General features: G+C 38.4%; 1 protein-coding gene across 21 annotated transcripts in view; it reads left to right on the top strand.

Moving 5' to 3' along the window:
• SVIL (supervillin) overlaps nt 1-16796 on the top strand; it is a 142189-nt gene that overhangs the window by 81967 nt on the left and 43426 nt on the right. For 10 of the 21 annotated variants that reach the window (XM_075046657.1, XM_075046574.1, XM_075046630.1 and 7 more), the window contains 10 exons: nt 3472-3529; nt 3660-3811; nt 4227-4905; nt 9777-9860; nt 11924-12808; nt 13141-13311; nt 13938-13972; nt 15107-15168; nt 15545-15684; nt 16453-16548. In XM_075046657.1, the coding sequence (XP_074902758.1) occupies nt 3522-3529; nt 3660-3811; nt 4227-4905; nt 9777-9860; nt 11924-12808; nt 13141-13311; nt 13938-13972; nt 15107-15168; nt 15545-15684; nt 16453-16548 (2312 nt within the window). In that variant the 5' untranslated portion in view covers nt 3472-3521. The remainder of the gene's footprint in view (nt 1-3471; nt 3530-3659; nt 3812-4226; nt 4906-9776; nt 9861-11923; nt 12809-13140; nt 13312-13937; nt 13973-15106; nt 15169-15544; nt 15685-16452; nt 16549-16796) is intronic. The other 11 variants (XM_075046709.1, XM_075046700.1, XM_075046593.1 and 8 more) reach the window with 6 other exon arrangements.

The raw sequence follows: 16796 nt of genomic DNA, 5'->3' as shown, positions 1-16796 counted from the left end.
AACATTTTCATAAGGTGCACTCCAAATGTATTTTGTCGTTTTTATTCTGGGACAAGACATGGAACAATACTCCTTTTGCTAAATACTCGTATTATAAGGTAAATTCTGCTCAGAAGGTCTACAGTTACCAAATTAAGATGCCTCTTGACAGCCTACCTTAGAGGGTATCCTACCATAGCATCTTGCCCAACGTCGTAAAATAAAGCTGTTTCCTGAATGTGGCTGTTCTTCCTGTTGCCTTTAAATATACTGACCAACAGTGCTTACAAAGTCTGTTGGCATGAAGTAACTTAGATAAGCAGCTTTTACTATGAAATTAATTGTTTTAGGCTTCTTAGTCTTTTCTTGTGTGCTGAATCAGATCTTTGTGCTACGTTTTAGGTAGAAGTGTTGTTATTCTTTAACACTGTCATGGGTGTCTTTGAAATGATGTAGTTTCTGATGGTCATGTGGAAAAACGTCCCATGAACAGATGGGAAGTTGGCACCAACATATTCAAATTGCAAACTAAAAAAGAGAAACCTGATCACCTAAGCCTGCAAGGGCCAACCAGTATCCTTGGGAGTGAAATTTCTCCAACTGGCTTTAATGTTTTGAAGTCAAATGTTTTATTCAGCAAAAAGAAATCACTAGAGTAGATGACTTCCTGCATTTTATCTTCTTTTTTTGCTTTTTTGTGCATCTTTTCCCCACCTCCCCAGAAGAAGAATATTGCTGAAACTGCTTTCACAAAAAAAGCTCTGCAGATGTTGGCCAACCTAGCTGAAACTACTGTCTGGAATCTTAAGTGTGGAAAAAGTGTAAGGCAGCATAGAGTAGTCCCATGCTATTTTTGTCCCATCTTGTTTGGGAAGGTGTTGGAGAGATGCATCATGAGGCCAGTGTTCTTTTTAGGACTGCAAAGCAGTAGTAGAATCTCTGGAACTTCAGCTAACACATAGCAAGAGGGTGTTGAGCTAATGTTGCTGGGAGTTCTTTGGATGTTCCACATTTCTTGTATGCGGATGACTTATAGTCAAGTTTCTTCTTCTTCTTTTTTTTTTTTGGGGGGGGGGGCGGGCAGGAAGGAGAAAGACTTTAGTATATGAAGCTATGCTTTAGAGCTTTACAAAAGCTGTGTAAAAGACCTGTTCTCCGATGATGGTTTTTGGGACTGTATAAATCGGTGAGTAGGGAAGAAAAATGATGAGGATTTGGATGGAATGTGGTTTTAACTGTGAGCTGTGGAGGCCTTTGACCTGTCTGAAGTGGCAGAACAATTATGGGGTTTGTTTTGACCATTTTATGTATGTATAGCCAACAGATGGAACAGAAAAACTCTAATAGTCAGAGGAACAAATTGAAACAGCAGTAGATTTGGCAGAGGTGAGAGCAAAGTATTTATGGGAAATCATTTCCTTTGGTGTGAACATTAGATGAAGGTTGGTTTCATATGGATAAGTTCTCTGTTTAATACAGTTCCACTGCTAGCACAGCTTGAGTAGGCAGGGCAGCAGCAGGAACTGCTCATGCATTGAGAGAAAAGTCTAGGAAAACACAATGTAAGGGCTCATCATTGCTTTGGTGTTGGTTCAGGATGCAAATTTTCCATTGCCCAAGTCCAGTTCCCATCCATCTCCAGAGAGCTGTGCCTGGAGCTTGCTGACTTTCGGTGGCTATCTTGTACTGTCAACCTGGTCAACAGCATAGGCTTCAATCTGCTTTGCCACAGATGCGGAAACTAGGCATGGAAGAGGTGTCTCTTGGGTTAGCACTGTTAAGTAGCTGCATACTTAGCTACTCTGCACTGTTAGTTGCATCAAATGTGTACATATTAGATTTTTTTCATAGTGTGATCACAATCTGAGCTAACCTGGCTTGAGAAATTGAAGCAGATAGCTTGAGTCTGCTTTCTGTAAAAAATGTAGACTAAATGAGTTGTTTTGGAGAGTGGCCCAGTTGATTTGTTTCCCCTGTTAATTGCACACTCTCAGTAGGCACTCCTCTGTAGCCTCAGATGCTCTTTTCATACCTTATTCATTTGCTTCTCTTGTAGCCATGCTCAGAATACATTCATTTTTGCTGATCCAAGACATTTTACCTGGAGTCCTAGTGGCTTTTCAGCATGTAAGGTTGATATGACAGCCAACATCAATAGTCTCTGTCTGTATCTATGAAGTATAAGCACTGATACTGACTACAGTAAACTTCCTGGATAGTGTCAGCTAAGCTGAACCCCTAACTTAGCTATGCATGTAAGCTCTTGCAGTAGAGGAAAGGGAGAGAATGTGCATCTGACTTTTAAAAGGGTGATGTTTCAGTAATGTTTATCTTCTAAGCATCTAGAGCGATGAGGGCTGGTAGGGAAAAAAGCTGATAGATTTACTTCTGCAGCGGTATGGAACAGTGTCTATTAGACACTCCTGACTCATCAGGCATTTCTGATGGCAATCTAGGGCTGATTTAGCAGGCTGTAGACTTTAGCTTGCTTTAACTTTTGATCCCTCGGTCAACAGGATCAGAACCCCAGAGTTGCATTGCATCAGAATAGGCGCACATAGCTTTTAGCAGTATATCTTTGCCAAGGCAATGAGGGGGGGGCGGGGGGGCAGGCGGTGCTAGGGACACACACACACACACGCCTCTCCCAGTCCACTGCATCCTTTGACAACCTGTATGGTTTCTCTTCCTGGTGGTAAGAAGTCACACCACACTTGTTTATGTAGCACTCACTGCTCCAGTGTGGTTTGCAAACATCACTGGTAACTGCACATACGTGTGTGTGTGTATATATAAAGGGATTACTTCATCTATCATGCCTCCTCTTGGTTCACTACTATTTTGTGAACTGTGACAGCTGCCTACTATCACATAATCACCAGACAGTTTAAGGGGAGAGAAAGAAAATATGTCCAATTAAAACTACAAGGGGAAATTAGCAAAGTAGAAAGTGAATAACCATACTAGAATATAATGAGGGTACATGGTAATTTTCACTCCAATCATGAGTCAGCGAAATTCTTGGGATTTGCTCAATATAGTGGAGTGGAGGAAAGTAAGGAATAGGGGACACTGTTTCTCTTTAAACATAGTCAGTCCCCAACCTTTGTGTAGGCAGGATAAGCAGTAATTCCGTACTACCTGGTTTTGAAACAGGTTACTGTAGCGTGTAAGCTTGACCTCAGCTAATCAAAATACAACTTGCCCAGTTTATACTAGATCTTGAAAACTGCTAGGATGGCATAGCAGATTCTAGCTTAGCCTGGAAGTACCTGGAGGGGGAGGACACCTTGGTGTTTACACCTATATGCCTAATGCACCTTTGATAACGCAAGCTTAATAAACTAGGAAAATGAGGAAAATGCTTGTTCCCCAATAAAAGCATTTCAAACTTCTTAACTTTGTTCCTTCTTATTCTAAAGCATTTAGCAAGTTTCTGTGAGTTTCTGAAACCTCGTAGTTTATAAACTGTATAATCTTTTGTTGTCTCAGTTTCAGAATTAAGAAAACTGTTTGAACCAAACAACCAAGATTTTTTGGAAATGAAAAGGTAAAAAAAAATAAAAATAAGTCTTTGGCCTGTAAAACAAAACACACAGCTTGTTTTGTTACCTCCTCTTAGAACTCTCCCCTCAAATCTTCAAAGATGCCTGATTTCACATTTTTCACATCTTTTTCAGAAAAGAGAGAATAGCTAGACGGTTAGAGGGAATTGAAAATGATACACAACCTATGCTTCTACAAAACTGTCCAGGCTCAGTCACACACCGTTTACTAGAGGAAGATACACCAAGATATATGCGTGCAACTGATCCATACAGTCCCCACTTAGGTAAGTAGTATGTATCAGTCAATCTTGCATTGCTGAAATACTTCATGTTTACTACCCTGTGATTTGTGCAGTACATGGAGAGGAGTTTTATAGAAGAGCTGTGGTCAGCATTGTTTTTTAACTTGCCTTTTAATTTTCTAGTTGTCTTATTTGAAAAAGGTTGATTATCCATATTGTTTTAAAACAACAATAATTTTATATGAGACTCTTAAAGAATTATAAGTAATACACATTTCTTATTCATTTGTATGTGCTTTTGGAGACATAATTGCAAATATGTAATGTGTCTGTGCAGTCACTAGTACACTTTGATTTGTAAGAAAATGGGAAGCTTTTAGTTCACTCGGTGTGAATGGTGGGTAGGGTACTTGGAGTTTTGGGATGGACTTGCTCATATATGTTGTACTTTTGACAGGAAGATCAAATGAAGAGGAGGAAACTTCAGATTCTTCTGTAGAAAAACAACCCAGATCATCCAGATACCGAGCAGAAATCACAGGAAGTAATACAGAGCCCTTGTATAGTACAGGAAGCATGGATGTCCAGGAACTAGAGTCAAAAGCAGAAAGAATAGCTAGGTACAAGGCAGAGAGGCGGCGCCAGCTGGCAGAAAAGTATGGATTATCTCTTGATTCTGATTTGGATTCTGACTACTCATCCAGATATACACGGGCAAGGAAAGATCCTGACAGCATGGAAAGAAAGGGAGTGAAAAGTGAAAGGCAAAATGATGAAAACAAGGACAGTGGCTCCCTGTATTTGTCCAGGACTGAGACGAAGGAGTCAAAGAGTGTGATTTCTGAATCCAAAGAGTACTCCAGCCATGAAAAAGATGGTGTTCCAGATAAAGAAGACCTCTCAAATGATAAGAGTGATAGAAAAGCAGATGATGACAGTGCCATTAGACAGGCTTCTGACCCTTCAACAACCTTGGATAGTTCTGTCTCACTTTCTGGACGAGAATCTTCCTCCTGTAACGAAGTGCCAATATCACCAAAGCAAATCCCGAGAGAGTCCCTTTCTTCACCAAAGCGGGCAGCCTCACCAATCCATTTGCAGAATGACCAGCCCTTGCACAGTAACATCAGACAAAAGTAAGCATGATTTTTATTTGTTTGTTTATACAGTAGATTACTTTATCTTAATGACTTTCTTCAGCAATGTCTACAGTATTTATGAGAATGTATTTATTACCCTTGAAGAATGTATTTAGTGGGTTTGGATGTCTCAGACTGGATTGACTGGGTTTATTGAATCACAGTGTGTTTCTGATACAAGGAAGTGGCTGTCTATTTCTATGATTAGATATGTCCTTGGTTTCACTTTATATTTATAGAATTTATGCTAAAATTAGGCCCTTTTGGCAGAGGAGTGGAATAACTGATGATTAAGATATTTACACAAACTAGAAATTGAAGCAGTTATGGTTCTAAACCTTCTCAGGTTTGTGTTTTTTCATAACCTGTTAGAGCAAGCCTTTGACTTTTTTCCTCCATATCCTGTAATTGTTTGGGTGGGGGTTTCCAAGTAAAGATTGTTTCTCAGTGAAGATTTGAGTAGCTTCATGATGGCTTCTGCCAAAACAAAACAGGTCTCAGAGTTAAAAGCTGAAAAGTGTCTTGGATCAGTTGAAATAATAGTTGATTTGGTTTTTCTGCCATGAAAATGTAAAAACCCTTTTGAACTGTGATAGTTCATCTTTCAGGTAATATCGGGTTATGTGTGTGAAGGGGCATAGGGGAGAGTTAAAATTCCATGCTGAATTTGGAAAAGCTAGCCTCCCTCATTGTATGCTGAATTACTTCAGATCTGACAATTCTATTCCAGTAACAAGGTAACCAGATTCTTCCAGAAGGAAATAAAAAATAGTTTTCACTAATTTCACATTGTACTTTCACACTGTAGTGCAAAAACAGACTGTCAAAGTGTTATCATAACTGAAAACAACATGTGACTTAAGTATTTTTTAAAAGGATGATTTTCTCTAAATGTGACTCTTTAATTTCTAGGTAGGTGGATAGATGGAAAATAGTAACTGTAAAAACTTAAATTAAAATTTGGCAGCTAAAAATGATGTAAATTGTAATGAGAACTTAATTGTAAACACATCCACATCATGCTGAGCAGTGCTGACTCTTTCTAAAAAACTGAAATGAACTGGTATAAACTGAACAATTTATACGTTTTAGCATTTTTTGCAGTAGGTTCAGAAACAACCTACCTTGACCAGACTTCTTTATCCTTCCCATCAAAATCACAAAACTTGATTCTTATTTGTGGTGGCCTTTCTTATTAATTCTCATAAGGATACCTTAAAGTTTGAATGAGGAAGCAATCTTCCACGTCAAAGGTTAACCACCTGGTGGATTGATTAAGTCATCTATTTACAGTGCCTGTAAACTGCTCAGATGTACTTAGCCTTCTTTTTTGTTTCACTTTTTTGCATAGGACACACTGGTAGTAGTCTCTTAATATTTTTTTTTTTCATAGCTTTTCATTATTCAGGTGACTCCTAATTCTGTGTACCTTCTTTTGCATGGATACATGACTATATGAGCTATCATTGGACTCTCCCAGTTAAGCCAAAATTTTAAAGGAATATTGTAATTTCAAAAAAGCAATCAGAGGGAAAGTAAGTCAACATACTTAGGAAGTACTATCTTATATTTAGTTTATGTTTTAAGCTTACCATTCTGCTACTACAGTAACGAAAATAGTCATCGCAGGGTCATCCATACAACTGAGACCAGAGTTGTACTGAAACTCCTTGAACTGACTATGTTATTCCAGGCTCCAAAAGACTTGTTTCTGAAGCAGTCTCAACTGATACTACAAAATATTATCCCTTATGTTCAAATAGTCAATTTGAAGTAAATCTCTTGACTAATCCGATTACCGATAGGAAGGAATATTGGGGTAACGGACCTTTGGCAGGTTGTTTTCTGTGTTCTATAAGGTGAAGGAAGGGACAAAGTTTTCAGCCTTAAAGCAAAGAGAATAGCCCATCAAACTTTATAGCCAAGAATGTGTCTACTGCAGTGTGAAAAGGGGGTTTATTTTCTTTACTCTCATAAAGCAATCCTAGTCCCTGTTTCTGTGAGAGGAAACCAATGAAATACTGAACAATGAAATGCCTTCTAGGTTGTTACCTCTTCCAACTCAGGAGAAGCTGTGCTGCACACTGCATTGGTGGGATGGCAGTTGCCCTGGTGAAACAGCATGCTGGCTATTGAGAGACACCTGAATCTGCTCATTCACAGATTAGCCTTTAATGTGGAGAAATCTGGTCTCCTTATAAAGCTTGCTTTTCTTTAGCTAACAAGTGTGTTTCCTCTAATGCAGGTCTATAAACCAGTTACAAGTTCAGACTGAGCAGGCTGAAGGCATTATCAAATCATTCACAAACTCCAGCTGTTTCTTTTTAAAGTTGCCTGTTCTGGCATTACCTATTTTTTAATAATAAAAGATGCTGCAGAAGTTGGACAGAAGAGAAGTAATTAAGGAAACAGTGTTTTTAATGGGAGCATACTTTTTCATTTGTTAATTTATATGTCCCTATGAGATCTAATGCTGTGTGAAACACTAAGGGATCTGCTGTGTTTGGCAAGCAGTAGACACAGGCCCCTTCTGCAAAGTTTTGCTTTTTTTGAGACTTAGTTGTTCTCCATTTCCAGATAATGAAATGGTAAGATCCATTTTCAGGTGTGTTCTGATGTTTAGGACAGTTCCAGAGTTTAAGCTCCATCCCATTTGTGGTATAGTTGTTTTTACTTCTCTGCTCTGCAGTAGTGCCATACTAACAAATGAGAGACTGCGGCAAAAGCAGCAGGAATAAGTCATAACTTAATACAAATTACTGACTGCATTATCACTGATTTCAGATTCTTCCTGGAGGAGGTTTGCATCAGTATTTGTGTAAAACAGGTTTCCCACAGTTACTGTCTGTCTTATCTTTTGAAGAAAATCATCTGCACCTGCCAAGATGCGGTGCAGCTCTTACAACAGCCAAGAGTTTAAACTTGGGATTTGGTCTCTTGTTTGGATATGTGTGTAGGCAGTAGGTGTTTTTTTAAAGGCCAAGCTGCCAAGAGCCCGTTCTTCATTTTAATACCCCTGACAAGTTCCAGTGCCAGTGCATACTCACTGGTGTCATATTTAGAGATTTAAGGATAAACTCTCAAACTCTTTTCCCTGTTTGAGTGGTCAGGAAGTCATTGCCTATTTCCATGCAGTCTGTTTAAAGTTATGGTGTGGTAATCTCCTATAAGGCCAACTGCACAAGCAAAATAAGGGCTAACACCAACTTTCCAGGTGGCTGCCATTTTGAAGTCAGTTCCACATTATATAGGTTGCAAAATTGTTTTTGTTAAATTTAAATTTGCTGAGTTCAAATTGGAAAACAAATGCAGCTTGCTTTGGAATACATACGAAAGCTTTGTGCCTTCAATCCTAAGAAGATTTAATAATTAATCCTATTATCCATCACTGAGAAGACAACAAAGTGCTGAGAAGGTATCATTTGACATTGTCTACATTTGGCTGCTGAAGTGGCTGATTAACTCTAAATTCAAAACATGGCTTGTGTTCTTCTGACTGCTCTCTTCAAAGGATGAATGATCAAGAACAAATAATTGTTCCTTGGGCCATGCCTACTATAAAAATGTGCCAAAGTGCACGTTAAGAGACGAGAAGGAAGTTTGCTTGCTTCAGAGCAATTCCAGCTACTGGATCAGCTCCTGTGAAAGGTTTTTACCTCCTGTTTGGTCAGTTCCTTTAGGAATTTAAAAACATTTGGAAAAACAAAAGATGTTTCAACAGTCGGTGTTTGACTCTGTTCTAAGCTTGATTTGGGTAAGGTGACAACTGTAGGTGAGTTCTCAAATTTAAACTTATTTGCAGTAAATGCACTGTTATCTTAAGAACAGTAGTTGATTTGACCTTTTTCAACTATATCTATTAAAAGACCAGATAAGAAAAATTGAAGTAGATGACCCAGAGCTTAATTTGGGATTTTCATCCCAAATAGCTCTACTGCAATGCGAGGAGTTTTTTCATATGTAGCTATATGTAACTGAAAGCAGCCTGGCCACTTGTCACCTCCAGGAAGTTTGGCTGTAAACATTAGTGTGGCCTGGCAGTCTGTGCTTGCAAGGTTAAAAGTATTTGATGTGATCTGTAGATGAAGGTGGGCTTTAGGAAAGTATTTGAGAAACTGTGTGTTAGTAGTCTGCAAACCCCCTTTCTTGCAGGCTTTTAAAAGTTTGCAGTGCTCTTATTTCTTTTTACGCTTTCAACTCCAAAATGGAAGCAGAATAAAGTCAAGACAAGATCAAACTGAGGGATACTTTGTTTTCTAAGCTTTTCATTTCCTCTGTCACCCAGTGACACAGCACTGTGAGCTAACTGGGTTTGCATTTCTGAAGCTTTTGTGATAGAGGGCTACAAGAGGAGAGAGGGGTTCCAGATGCTCCTGAGAATTTCTTAGGAAGTATGATGTAGCCATCTGAATTTACAACTTCATTAAATTCATATTACGACTTCATTTTGGACCCAGCGGTCTTTACCACTTTAAATCACAAATTAAAGGGATGGTTTTAGCAACTTTTCCAGGTGTCCTTACATAAACTCTTCAAACTGACCTGCAGTGGCAAATGGCAAAAATAAGATTGTGTAGTTGCTTTCACTTCTCAAATTCTGGACAATGTACACTTGGTAAAGTTACATTTGCAGAATATTTAACATTCAGAACACTGGTTTTAGGTGTTTGTGGAATTAATATGATAGTTTGTTTCACAGTTTATCACCTTTCAATTTGATTAATGTGCTGTGCTTTTATTTTCATAAACAGTCCTATGTAATTGAGTAATTGGAAAACAAAAAAAACAGTGGGGAGGGAAGATTGGGAGAAACAATGGGAGCATGTGTTGAGATCTCAAGAAATTACCTGAAGTTCTGTTTTCTGTAGTAGTGCAGGGAAAGCAAAACCTGAATGGTTTCTTCAGAAAGATTCAGAAGGGGACACACCTTCACTTATCAGCTGGCCCTCCAGGTATCATAAAACGTAGCTGTGTGACTAACAATCAGACTACAAACCTCCCCTATCTTTCCCTTTACTCTGTCTTCATTTAACACTTTACCTTTCTAACTTGCTGCTGTTAAAGGAAAAATTAAAGTGTTGTTTCTTGCAGATTAAGAGCTGTTGAAACTTTTCTGAAGCATCTGCTTTTATTGTAACTTATGACCAACTGGTATTTAGATGACAAAGGACAAATGCCCCTAGCTTCTTCCACAGCTACTATCATTCTGGCTTCCACTAATTTTTATAACTTCTTATTTTATCCCTCTTTGTACTCTGCAAAACCAGCAGATTTTTATACCACACACCAATCCATCTTAGCATTGCCTACAGTTTAATTGTTTGAATTCCAAAGGAGATTGTACAAAGGAAGTAAAAAATTTATATTGAAAAGTAAAGCAAGATCTTGATCAGAGCTATAAGCAGCTGCTTTCTCCCAGTTTGGTAATGTACAGTTAGCCTACCACGAGAAGCATTGCAGGAAGACTCTTTTCCATGTACCTGATTAAAGTAATTCTTATAACCCAGTACTAACATCAGTGTGGATGTTCTGCAGAATGCTTGGTACATGTAGTTTAAAGAATCACTTTTTCAGACTGAACACGCTTTCTGTGCTTAAGTAACTTTGAGACGTTTCCCTGATAAGTGCACCAATCCTCAGAGATAAGAAATACCAAAATATTAGAAAGGTTGGTGTTTCAGATAACTCTGGATAACCCGAATGATTCTCTCAGATACTCATTTGCCTTTTTTTCCTAAACCTTGCTTTTTTTTAATAATGTAAACTCCAAAAAGTCTGTTGGTAACAAGTCTGGAATTGGACATACTTTGAGCTGGGTTACTTTCAAATAAAGAGCTAGTATCCTATTGTACTTGAGTTTCTCTCCTTTCTCAGAATTAAAATCAATATTTTTATACCCAGCTGGGAGGGGAGAAAATACAGGGCTTTCATTTTTAATACTGTGTATGTGATATTTACAAACACTTGCCCTGTAAGCTGTCCAAACACTTGGTGTGGCTGTAAAACTGCTGGATAGCTTGCCTGCAGTTGTAGTCATAGAGCAAAGGCTGCCTCTGGCTGCACGTGCTTGCCTTCCATTAGTGCAGTTGCATTCAGTGTCTGAAGGTAGAATACAACTCAGTTTTGCATGGATGTTACACAAGTCTAGAGGTGTTTCTAGAAAATACACTGAAGTAAGGTAACTTGTGGGGAACATTCCTGTAAATTTTGCATGTTAGAATGTAATGAAACATTTTATAAAAAAATGCCTGTTTTGGTTGGGGTTGGGTTTTGGGTTTTGGTTTGGGTTTTTTGTTGTGGTTTTTTTTTTTTTAAATCCTTTTCTCCCCTGCAAGCCCTCTGAAGAGCAACAGCCATGCCATAGTTTCACTTTGGGCTTTAAGGCTTGTACTTTCAATATTTTTTCTCACTTACTGAAACAAGTTACACTACATGTAACATTGTAGATATCTTATATGATACACAAAAGCACAAATAAAAAAATCTCTGGCAAAACATCTGAAGGGCTAAGTGGGGAATAACAACATGTTTTTTCATCTCTTTCCCCAATGCAACAGCATCTTGATACCATGTAAGCTGCTCAGTGTTTAGACATCTTCAAAAATCTGACTACATACATGATTGCCAATGGAATATGCAATTTCAGACTGAACCCAACAGTTTGATAATATGAAAAGTAGTTTTGATCATCTTGTTTGTTTGAGACTATGGGTATGTGCTGTTTGACAAACACAGTTGTGACCTCATGGGAACATGCTGTACATTTTCAGAGCTTGCTCAGTTACCTTCTCAGGAGTCATGCACGTTCTAGGGCCTGTGAATCATTTGTATATTTCTGAGCAATGTTACTACTAAGATTCAGGGGGGAGGAAGGGGTTGCATCATAAGATTGCTTTCTTTTATGTATTGATTGCTTTTTATTTTATTACGACGTTGCTGTCTGTACCCAGCGTCTGTGTTCCCTCCTAGATTGGGTATTGCTGTTCACAGCTTTAATCCTTTTTCTTTCTTAAAGAGTAAAAGTTAGAGAGAAACTGGTGAAAGAGGAAAGTGCTCGTGGAAGCCCTGAACTTGTCACAGACACAGTATCTCAGAGAAAATCACATCCAGTGCCAGCCCACTACATGTCTCTTCAGACAGAAACGTCTGCCTTTGATAGGGTTATAAATCAGCCTGTCAGTTCAGTCCGCCAACCAATACATGGCTATATTCAGCCTGCTGGCATTGCTCACACAGCTCAGCTGATGGCAACAGAAGAACCAGCAAACATCTCTGTTGGCAGCCTCCTCCTACCAGACAATGTCAGCCTCTTAATAAAATCGTCAGGAGCCGCTGCATCAGAGAGTGAAAAGAAAGAGGTGCTTGGTTATGGAGCAAAGCCCGATGAAGATTCCCTGGAGGGTGAACAGGCTTCCAAAGGCAGAAGACCAATTTTGCCATCTGAGATTCGCAAGCAAGGGAAGAACCATGACGGCCTCTTTGGAGGAGGAGAATTGGATACCCCTGTGGGGAGTTCCTCTTTCGCAAGCAAGCTGAAACTTAACTCAGAAGTTCAGAGAGAGCTGGAGTGCAATAAGAGGCAGGCTTCTAAGCAGCAACTTAAGACCCCTGAGAACACAGAAAGGAGTGAAGCTGTTATGTACATACAGAGCGGGTCTGTATCTCAGCCTGCCAAGGCAAAAGCTCCCATTTGGAAGGTGTCGACAGCAAAGCATAAAGTCCTGACTCGCTCAATGTCTGACTATACTGTGACTCCTAAGCTAGAAGCTTCTAAAAGTAAGGAGAGCATGGAAGCAAATGCACCAAACGGTGAGATTGGCATGGTTGACACAAAAGTCTCTGTTGCCCAGCTCCGTAATGTCTTTCTGGAGACTGCTAATGCCAACAAGAAAACGGAACTGTAGGTGACATTTCAGACGTATTTTCGTGTGAAACTTGCACGTCCTTGGCAAAAATTACACACACTCAACAGCAGTTGTGTTCGGCACTTAAAGCACACAGCTTAGCTCTCACCAGCGTGTACTGGAGGCTGAGATGGTTTGAATCCTGCTTTTGTGCTTCTGCTTGCTAGTGCAAGTTGTGATGTGGGGTAGCTGGAATGTGTACGTCTGCGCATGTTACCGGAGGAGCATGCAGAGTGATCTCTAGTGAATTGTTGAGATGCTTACATCTATGCTTTACTTCTCTCTTCTATTTTCTTTTCTATGCGCTTTCTATCATGTGGTTTAAAAGTGAGTCTCGGTTTGAGATGTCAACGGCAAGTAGCACTTTGTCTGCCAATGGTGACCGTGAAAGAGGGCCACGAAGGCCAAGGCGCTATTTTTCTCCTGGTGAAAATAGAAAGACTTCCGAGAGATTTAAAACTCAACCTATAACGTCAGCAGAACGAAAGGAGACAGATAGGTAGGCATGTACGTAGCTCTGTGTAGCATTCTGGTGCAGGTAGACATGAACAAGCTTGTGAAGAGACTTTGTTCATTATTAGCATAAATATTTTGCAAGGTTATTGTTTCTCTTTAAAAACAATGAAGTATTTGTTATAGCTTCTTATAAAATAAAAACCAAAATGCCGCCGACAAAACCAATTCATTGCAAATCCCACCCCCCGTAAAATGGTGAACAGTGAATCATCATAAAGTACTATAGCTGTATGGTTCTGTCTAATGATAAATACTTTTGTTTATATATAAAGAGTTTCCTTTCCATTTACTCTGCTTTATCTTTTACTTTTTTTGTAAACAGCCAAATCTACATGTTTTGTTAAAAGAGCTGGCAGCAAATCTTAGACTTTTATCTTCTGCAAGATGAACTGGAAAACATTTTCCTTTACTGTATTTAAGTTTGGCTGCAATTGCTTGCCTTTCTGCTTTATTAAAGGATGTCAAAGTGGAAACTGTTGAAACTTGAAAAATAGATAGTTTTCCCACTCTTAAGACTTTTGAGGTCCTGCTACTTCAGATGGAGTTTGAATTTAACTTTTGAGATATTGTTTCCAACTAACTTCTTTCTGTTTGATAATTTTTCACTAGATCAGTTTTGAGTGCGGAAATACCAACTGCTGAAGGTATGTTACTATGCTATTTTCTAAGGAAAAAATGGGAGCAAATGTGTTATGTTTTAACTGGAGAACTATTTGATAATGCAAACAAAGTCCACTTGAAAATAATTATCATTACCTATAATAAGTCTGAAGTATCACTTTTTCTTGGGCCATGTCTACTACAGACTTGATTTCAAATTCATTTAAGTCCAAAAGTCTGTCTATGGGTACTGAACTTTGTATGGGAGGCAAGGGAGGGAATGGCTTGACACTTTTCAACATCGGTTAGGGTTTTTTCCAATTTAGACAATAAATAAGCTAGTTGGTGGAAGAAAAAAATACACATTTTAATCAGTGGTCTAGGACTAATAACTAAAAAAGCCTTTACTATAGGGTGAAACTGATATTGGTAATGTGTTTTCTAGCTAAGGAAGTTGCAAGATGCTGGTTATTAAATTATATCATTCAGTCTGCCATCTTGCTTCTCTTTCCCTCTTGTCACTCTCAGCAAGTCTGGCACAAATTAAGTGGGTAATCTCATGAGTAGCTAAATTTAGATTTAATGCCTTGTGCTATTTGAAAGCTGATATTCTCTGCAGCTTTGAGATGTTGGCTCTTGGATCTGGAGGATGCTGATTTCAGGTACTAAGGATACCAGTAGAGCCTCTGAAAAATGGAGACACAAGGTGGTAATCAGAATGACCAGCTTCCAAGAGAGACCATCTCATATGGTCAACTAGTACAAAATAGATGTTCTATACAGCAGGATGAATATTGACCTTTAAGACAGTCTTTGGGTCTAATTATTTTCTTAGTCCATGTGCTATCATAGGCTAATATAATAAATTTGATTATTCGTAAAAGGTTTTTTGGATAACTTGATAGCAAGTGAACTGTCCTGAAGACAAGTCTTTTGTTCTCAAATCCTGTCAAGAATATTCCTCTGATGCAATACATGTAAATACAAGTAAAGTTTACAAAATCTGGTTTACAGTAAGTCTTTTGTTAAAAGGGATTTGCAGTTATTTGCTGGTGGTGCTTCTCGGCTTAGTAAAACATAATTTTTGAGGAGTTCAGAAATCATTTAGTCAAAAAAACCCTTGCACTTAATATGAGCTTGATTCATTACATTAAGCCTCCTTTTATTTTTTTGTGTAGACGAAGAAAAATTGGATGACCGAGCCAAACTAAGTGTAGCTGCAAAGAGGCTGCTTTTTAGAGTAAGTATTACATTTTCTTAATAGAAGGCTGAGTTAAACATTTCATATACAAGATGCTGAAGAAGCCAAAGCGCATTAGAATGAAGTGTAATGCAGTTAACCAAGTCTAAGCTACGTAATTTCTTTTTTTTTTTTATTTAGATCTCACCTATCTACACAGTAGGCTTGTTGCTTTACAGCCTTCTTTAAGAACATCATTTAGAGAGATGTGTAGTTAGTTTTAACTCTGTGATGCCTACTGTGCAATTACATCCTGCTTCTAATTCAGAGATGGGCATTTGGTAAATTTACTAATTTGCATGCAAGAAAGCTAGAAAGAAAGTACTGTTTTAGAATTTTTCTTTCATGGTTTTGATTATGACATATGTCCTCTTAGGAAATGGAAAAATCATTTGAAATGAAAAATGTTTCTAAACCACCTACAAGAAGTTCAGCAGTAGAGAGAAGACTGCGGCGTTTGCAGGATAGATCGCACACACAACCAATTACCAGTGAGGAAGTGGTCATTGCAGCTACGTAAGTCTTGTACATACGTTGGCTCTAACTTTGGTTCCTGCTTTTAAATCTGGGAATAAGTTCCATATATGTGGTGTTTACAACTTTGTAGCAAGGAAAACATATATTGTTAAAGGCCAACTTCCTTGAGAACCACAGGGGAACTACACTGAAATTCCTTTTTAGAAGTAGAGGGACTAGTAAAGCATAACTTTTATGAACTGTAATTTGGCAGAAAGCTTATGAACCTGTAGATTAGGTAAACGTGATTAATCATAGCATTGGTTTGTAACTCAAATGAAAAAGATACTCTGTGCTGAGGGAAATCTGCACAGTTTCTTATGGAATGTATTTGTATTGGGGAAAACCTTTTACACTCTGAAACCTCAAATGTATTTTTTGGAAATGCATTTCTTGCACTCTGGTCATACATCATGAAATTTTCCTGAAAAAAGGAAAGCCATTTTTGGGGAAAATTAAACAAAGGTGAATGGACGTTAACTTAATGATCTACTAAAAGATAGCTTATGTTATGGGTAATGAGTAACTTCAAGAGACAACCTGTTTGCTCTTCTATGCTTTTAGTTCTTTTCAAAGTATTTGAAGTTATTTTGCAAAGGTCGCAGAAGATAACTCAGTTAATTAAAAGCCATTGCAATTTGGTTTTTTTCTGTTTTGGTTTGGTTTGGTTTTGGTCTTTTCTGTAGTTAACGCTTAATGTATTGCTTTTCTTAATGCTTTTTTCTTCTCTCTCCCTGTGAATTTTCCCTCCTTGGCAATTCTTTAAAGTGAATCTACCCCTGCTTCACGTTCTGTGAATACCCACACAGTAGTGACAAGAGTACCTAGTCCCACTGTAGTTAAGAGCACTGTACAACCTATCAGGTACTGGGGGGGATAAACATGCATGTTACATGGAGCACAAGATTCCTCAATAGCAGATGCATCTTTAAAGTCTTGAATGCCTTTTCAATGTGTCAAGTCAATACTTGTTTCAAGAATATTTAAAACATTCGTCAACTTCATTTATGTTTGCATGATAAATCAATGCAGCTTTTTTCTTGTCAAGCATCTGTTTTCAGGACCTTTCTAACCACACTTACCTGTGCTAGAAGCATATTCTTCTTTGTGAA

The sequence above is a fragment of the Buteo buteo genome, chromosome 2 (assembly GCF_964188355.1).
Source record: "Buteo buteo chromosome 2, bButBut1.hap1.1, whole genome shotgun sequence".
In the NCBI taxonomy this organism is placed as follows: Eukaryota; Metazoa; Chordata; class Aves; order Accipitriformes; family Accipitridae; genus Buteo; species Buteo buteo.
This window is presented reverse-complemented; position numbering and strand designations above follow the sequence as displayed.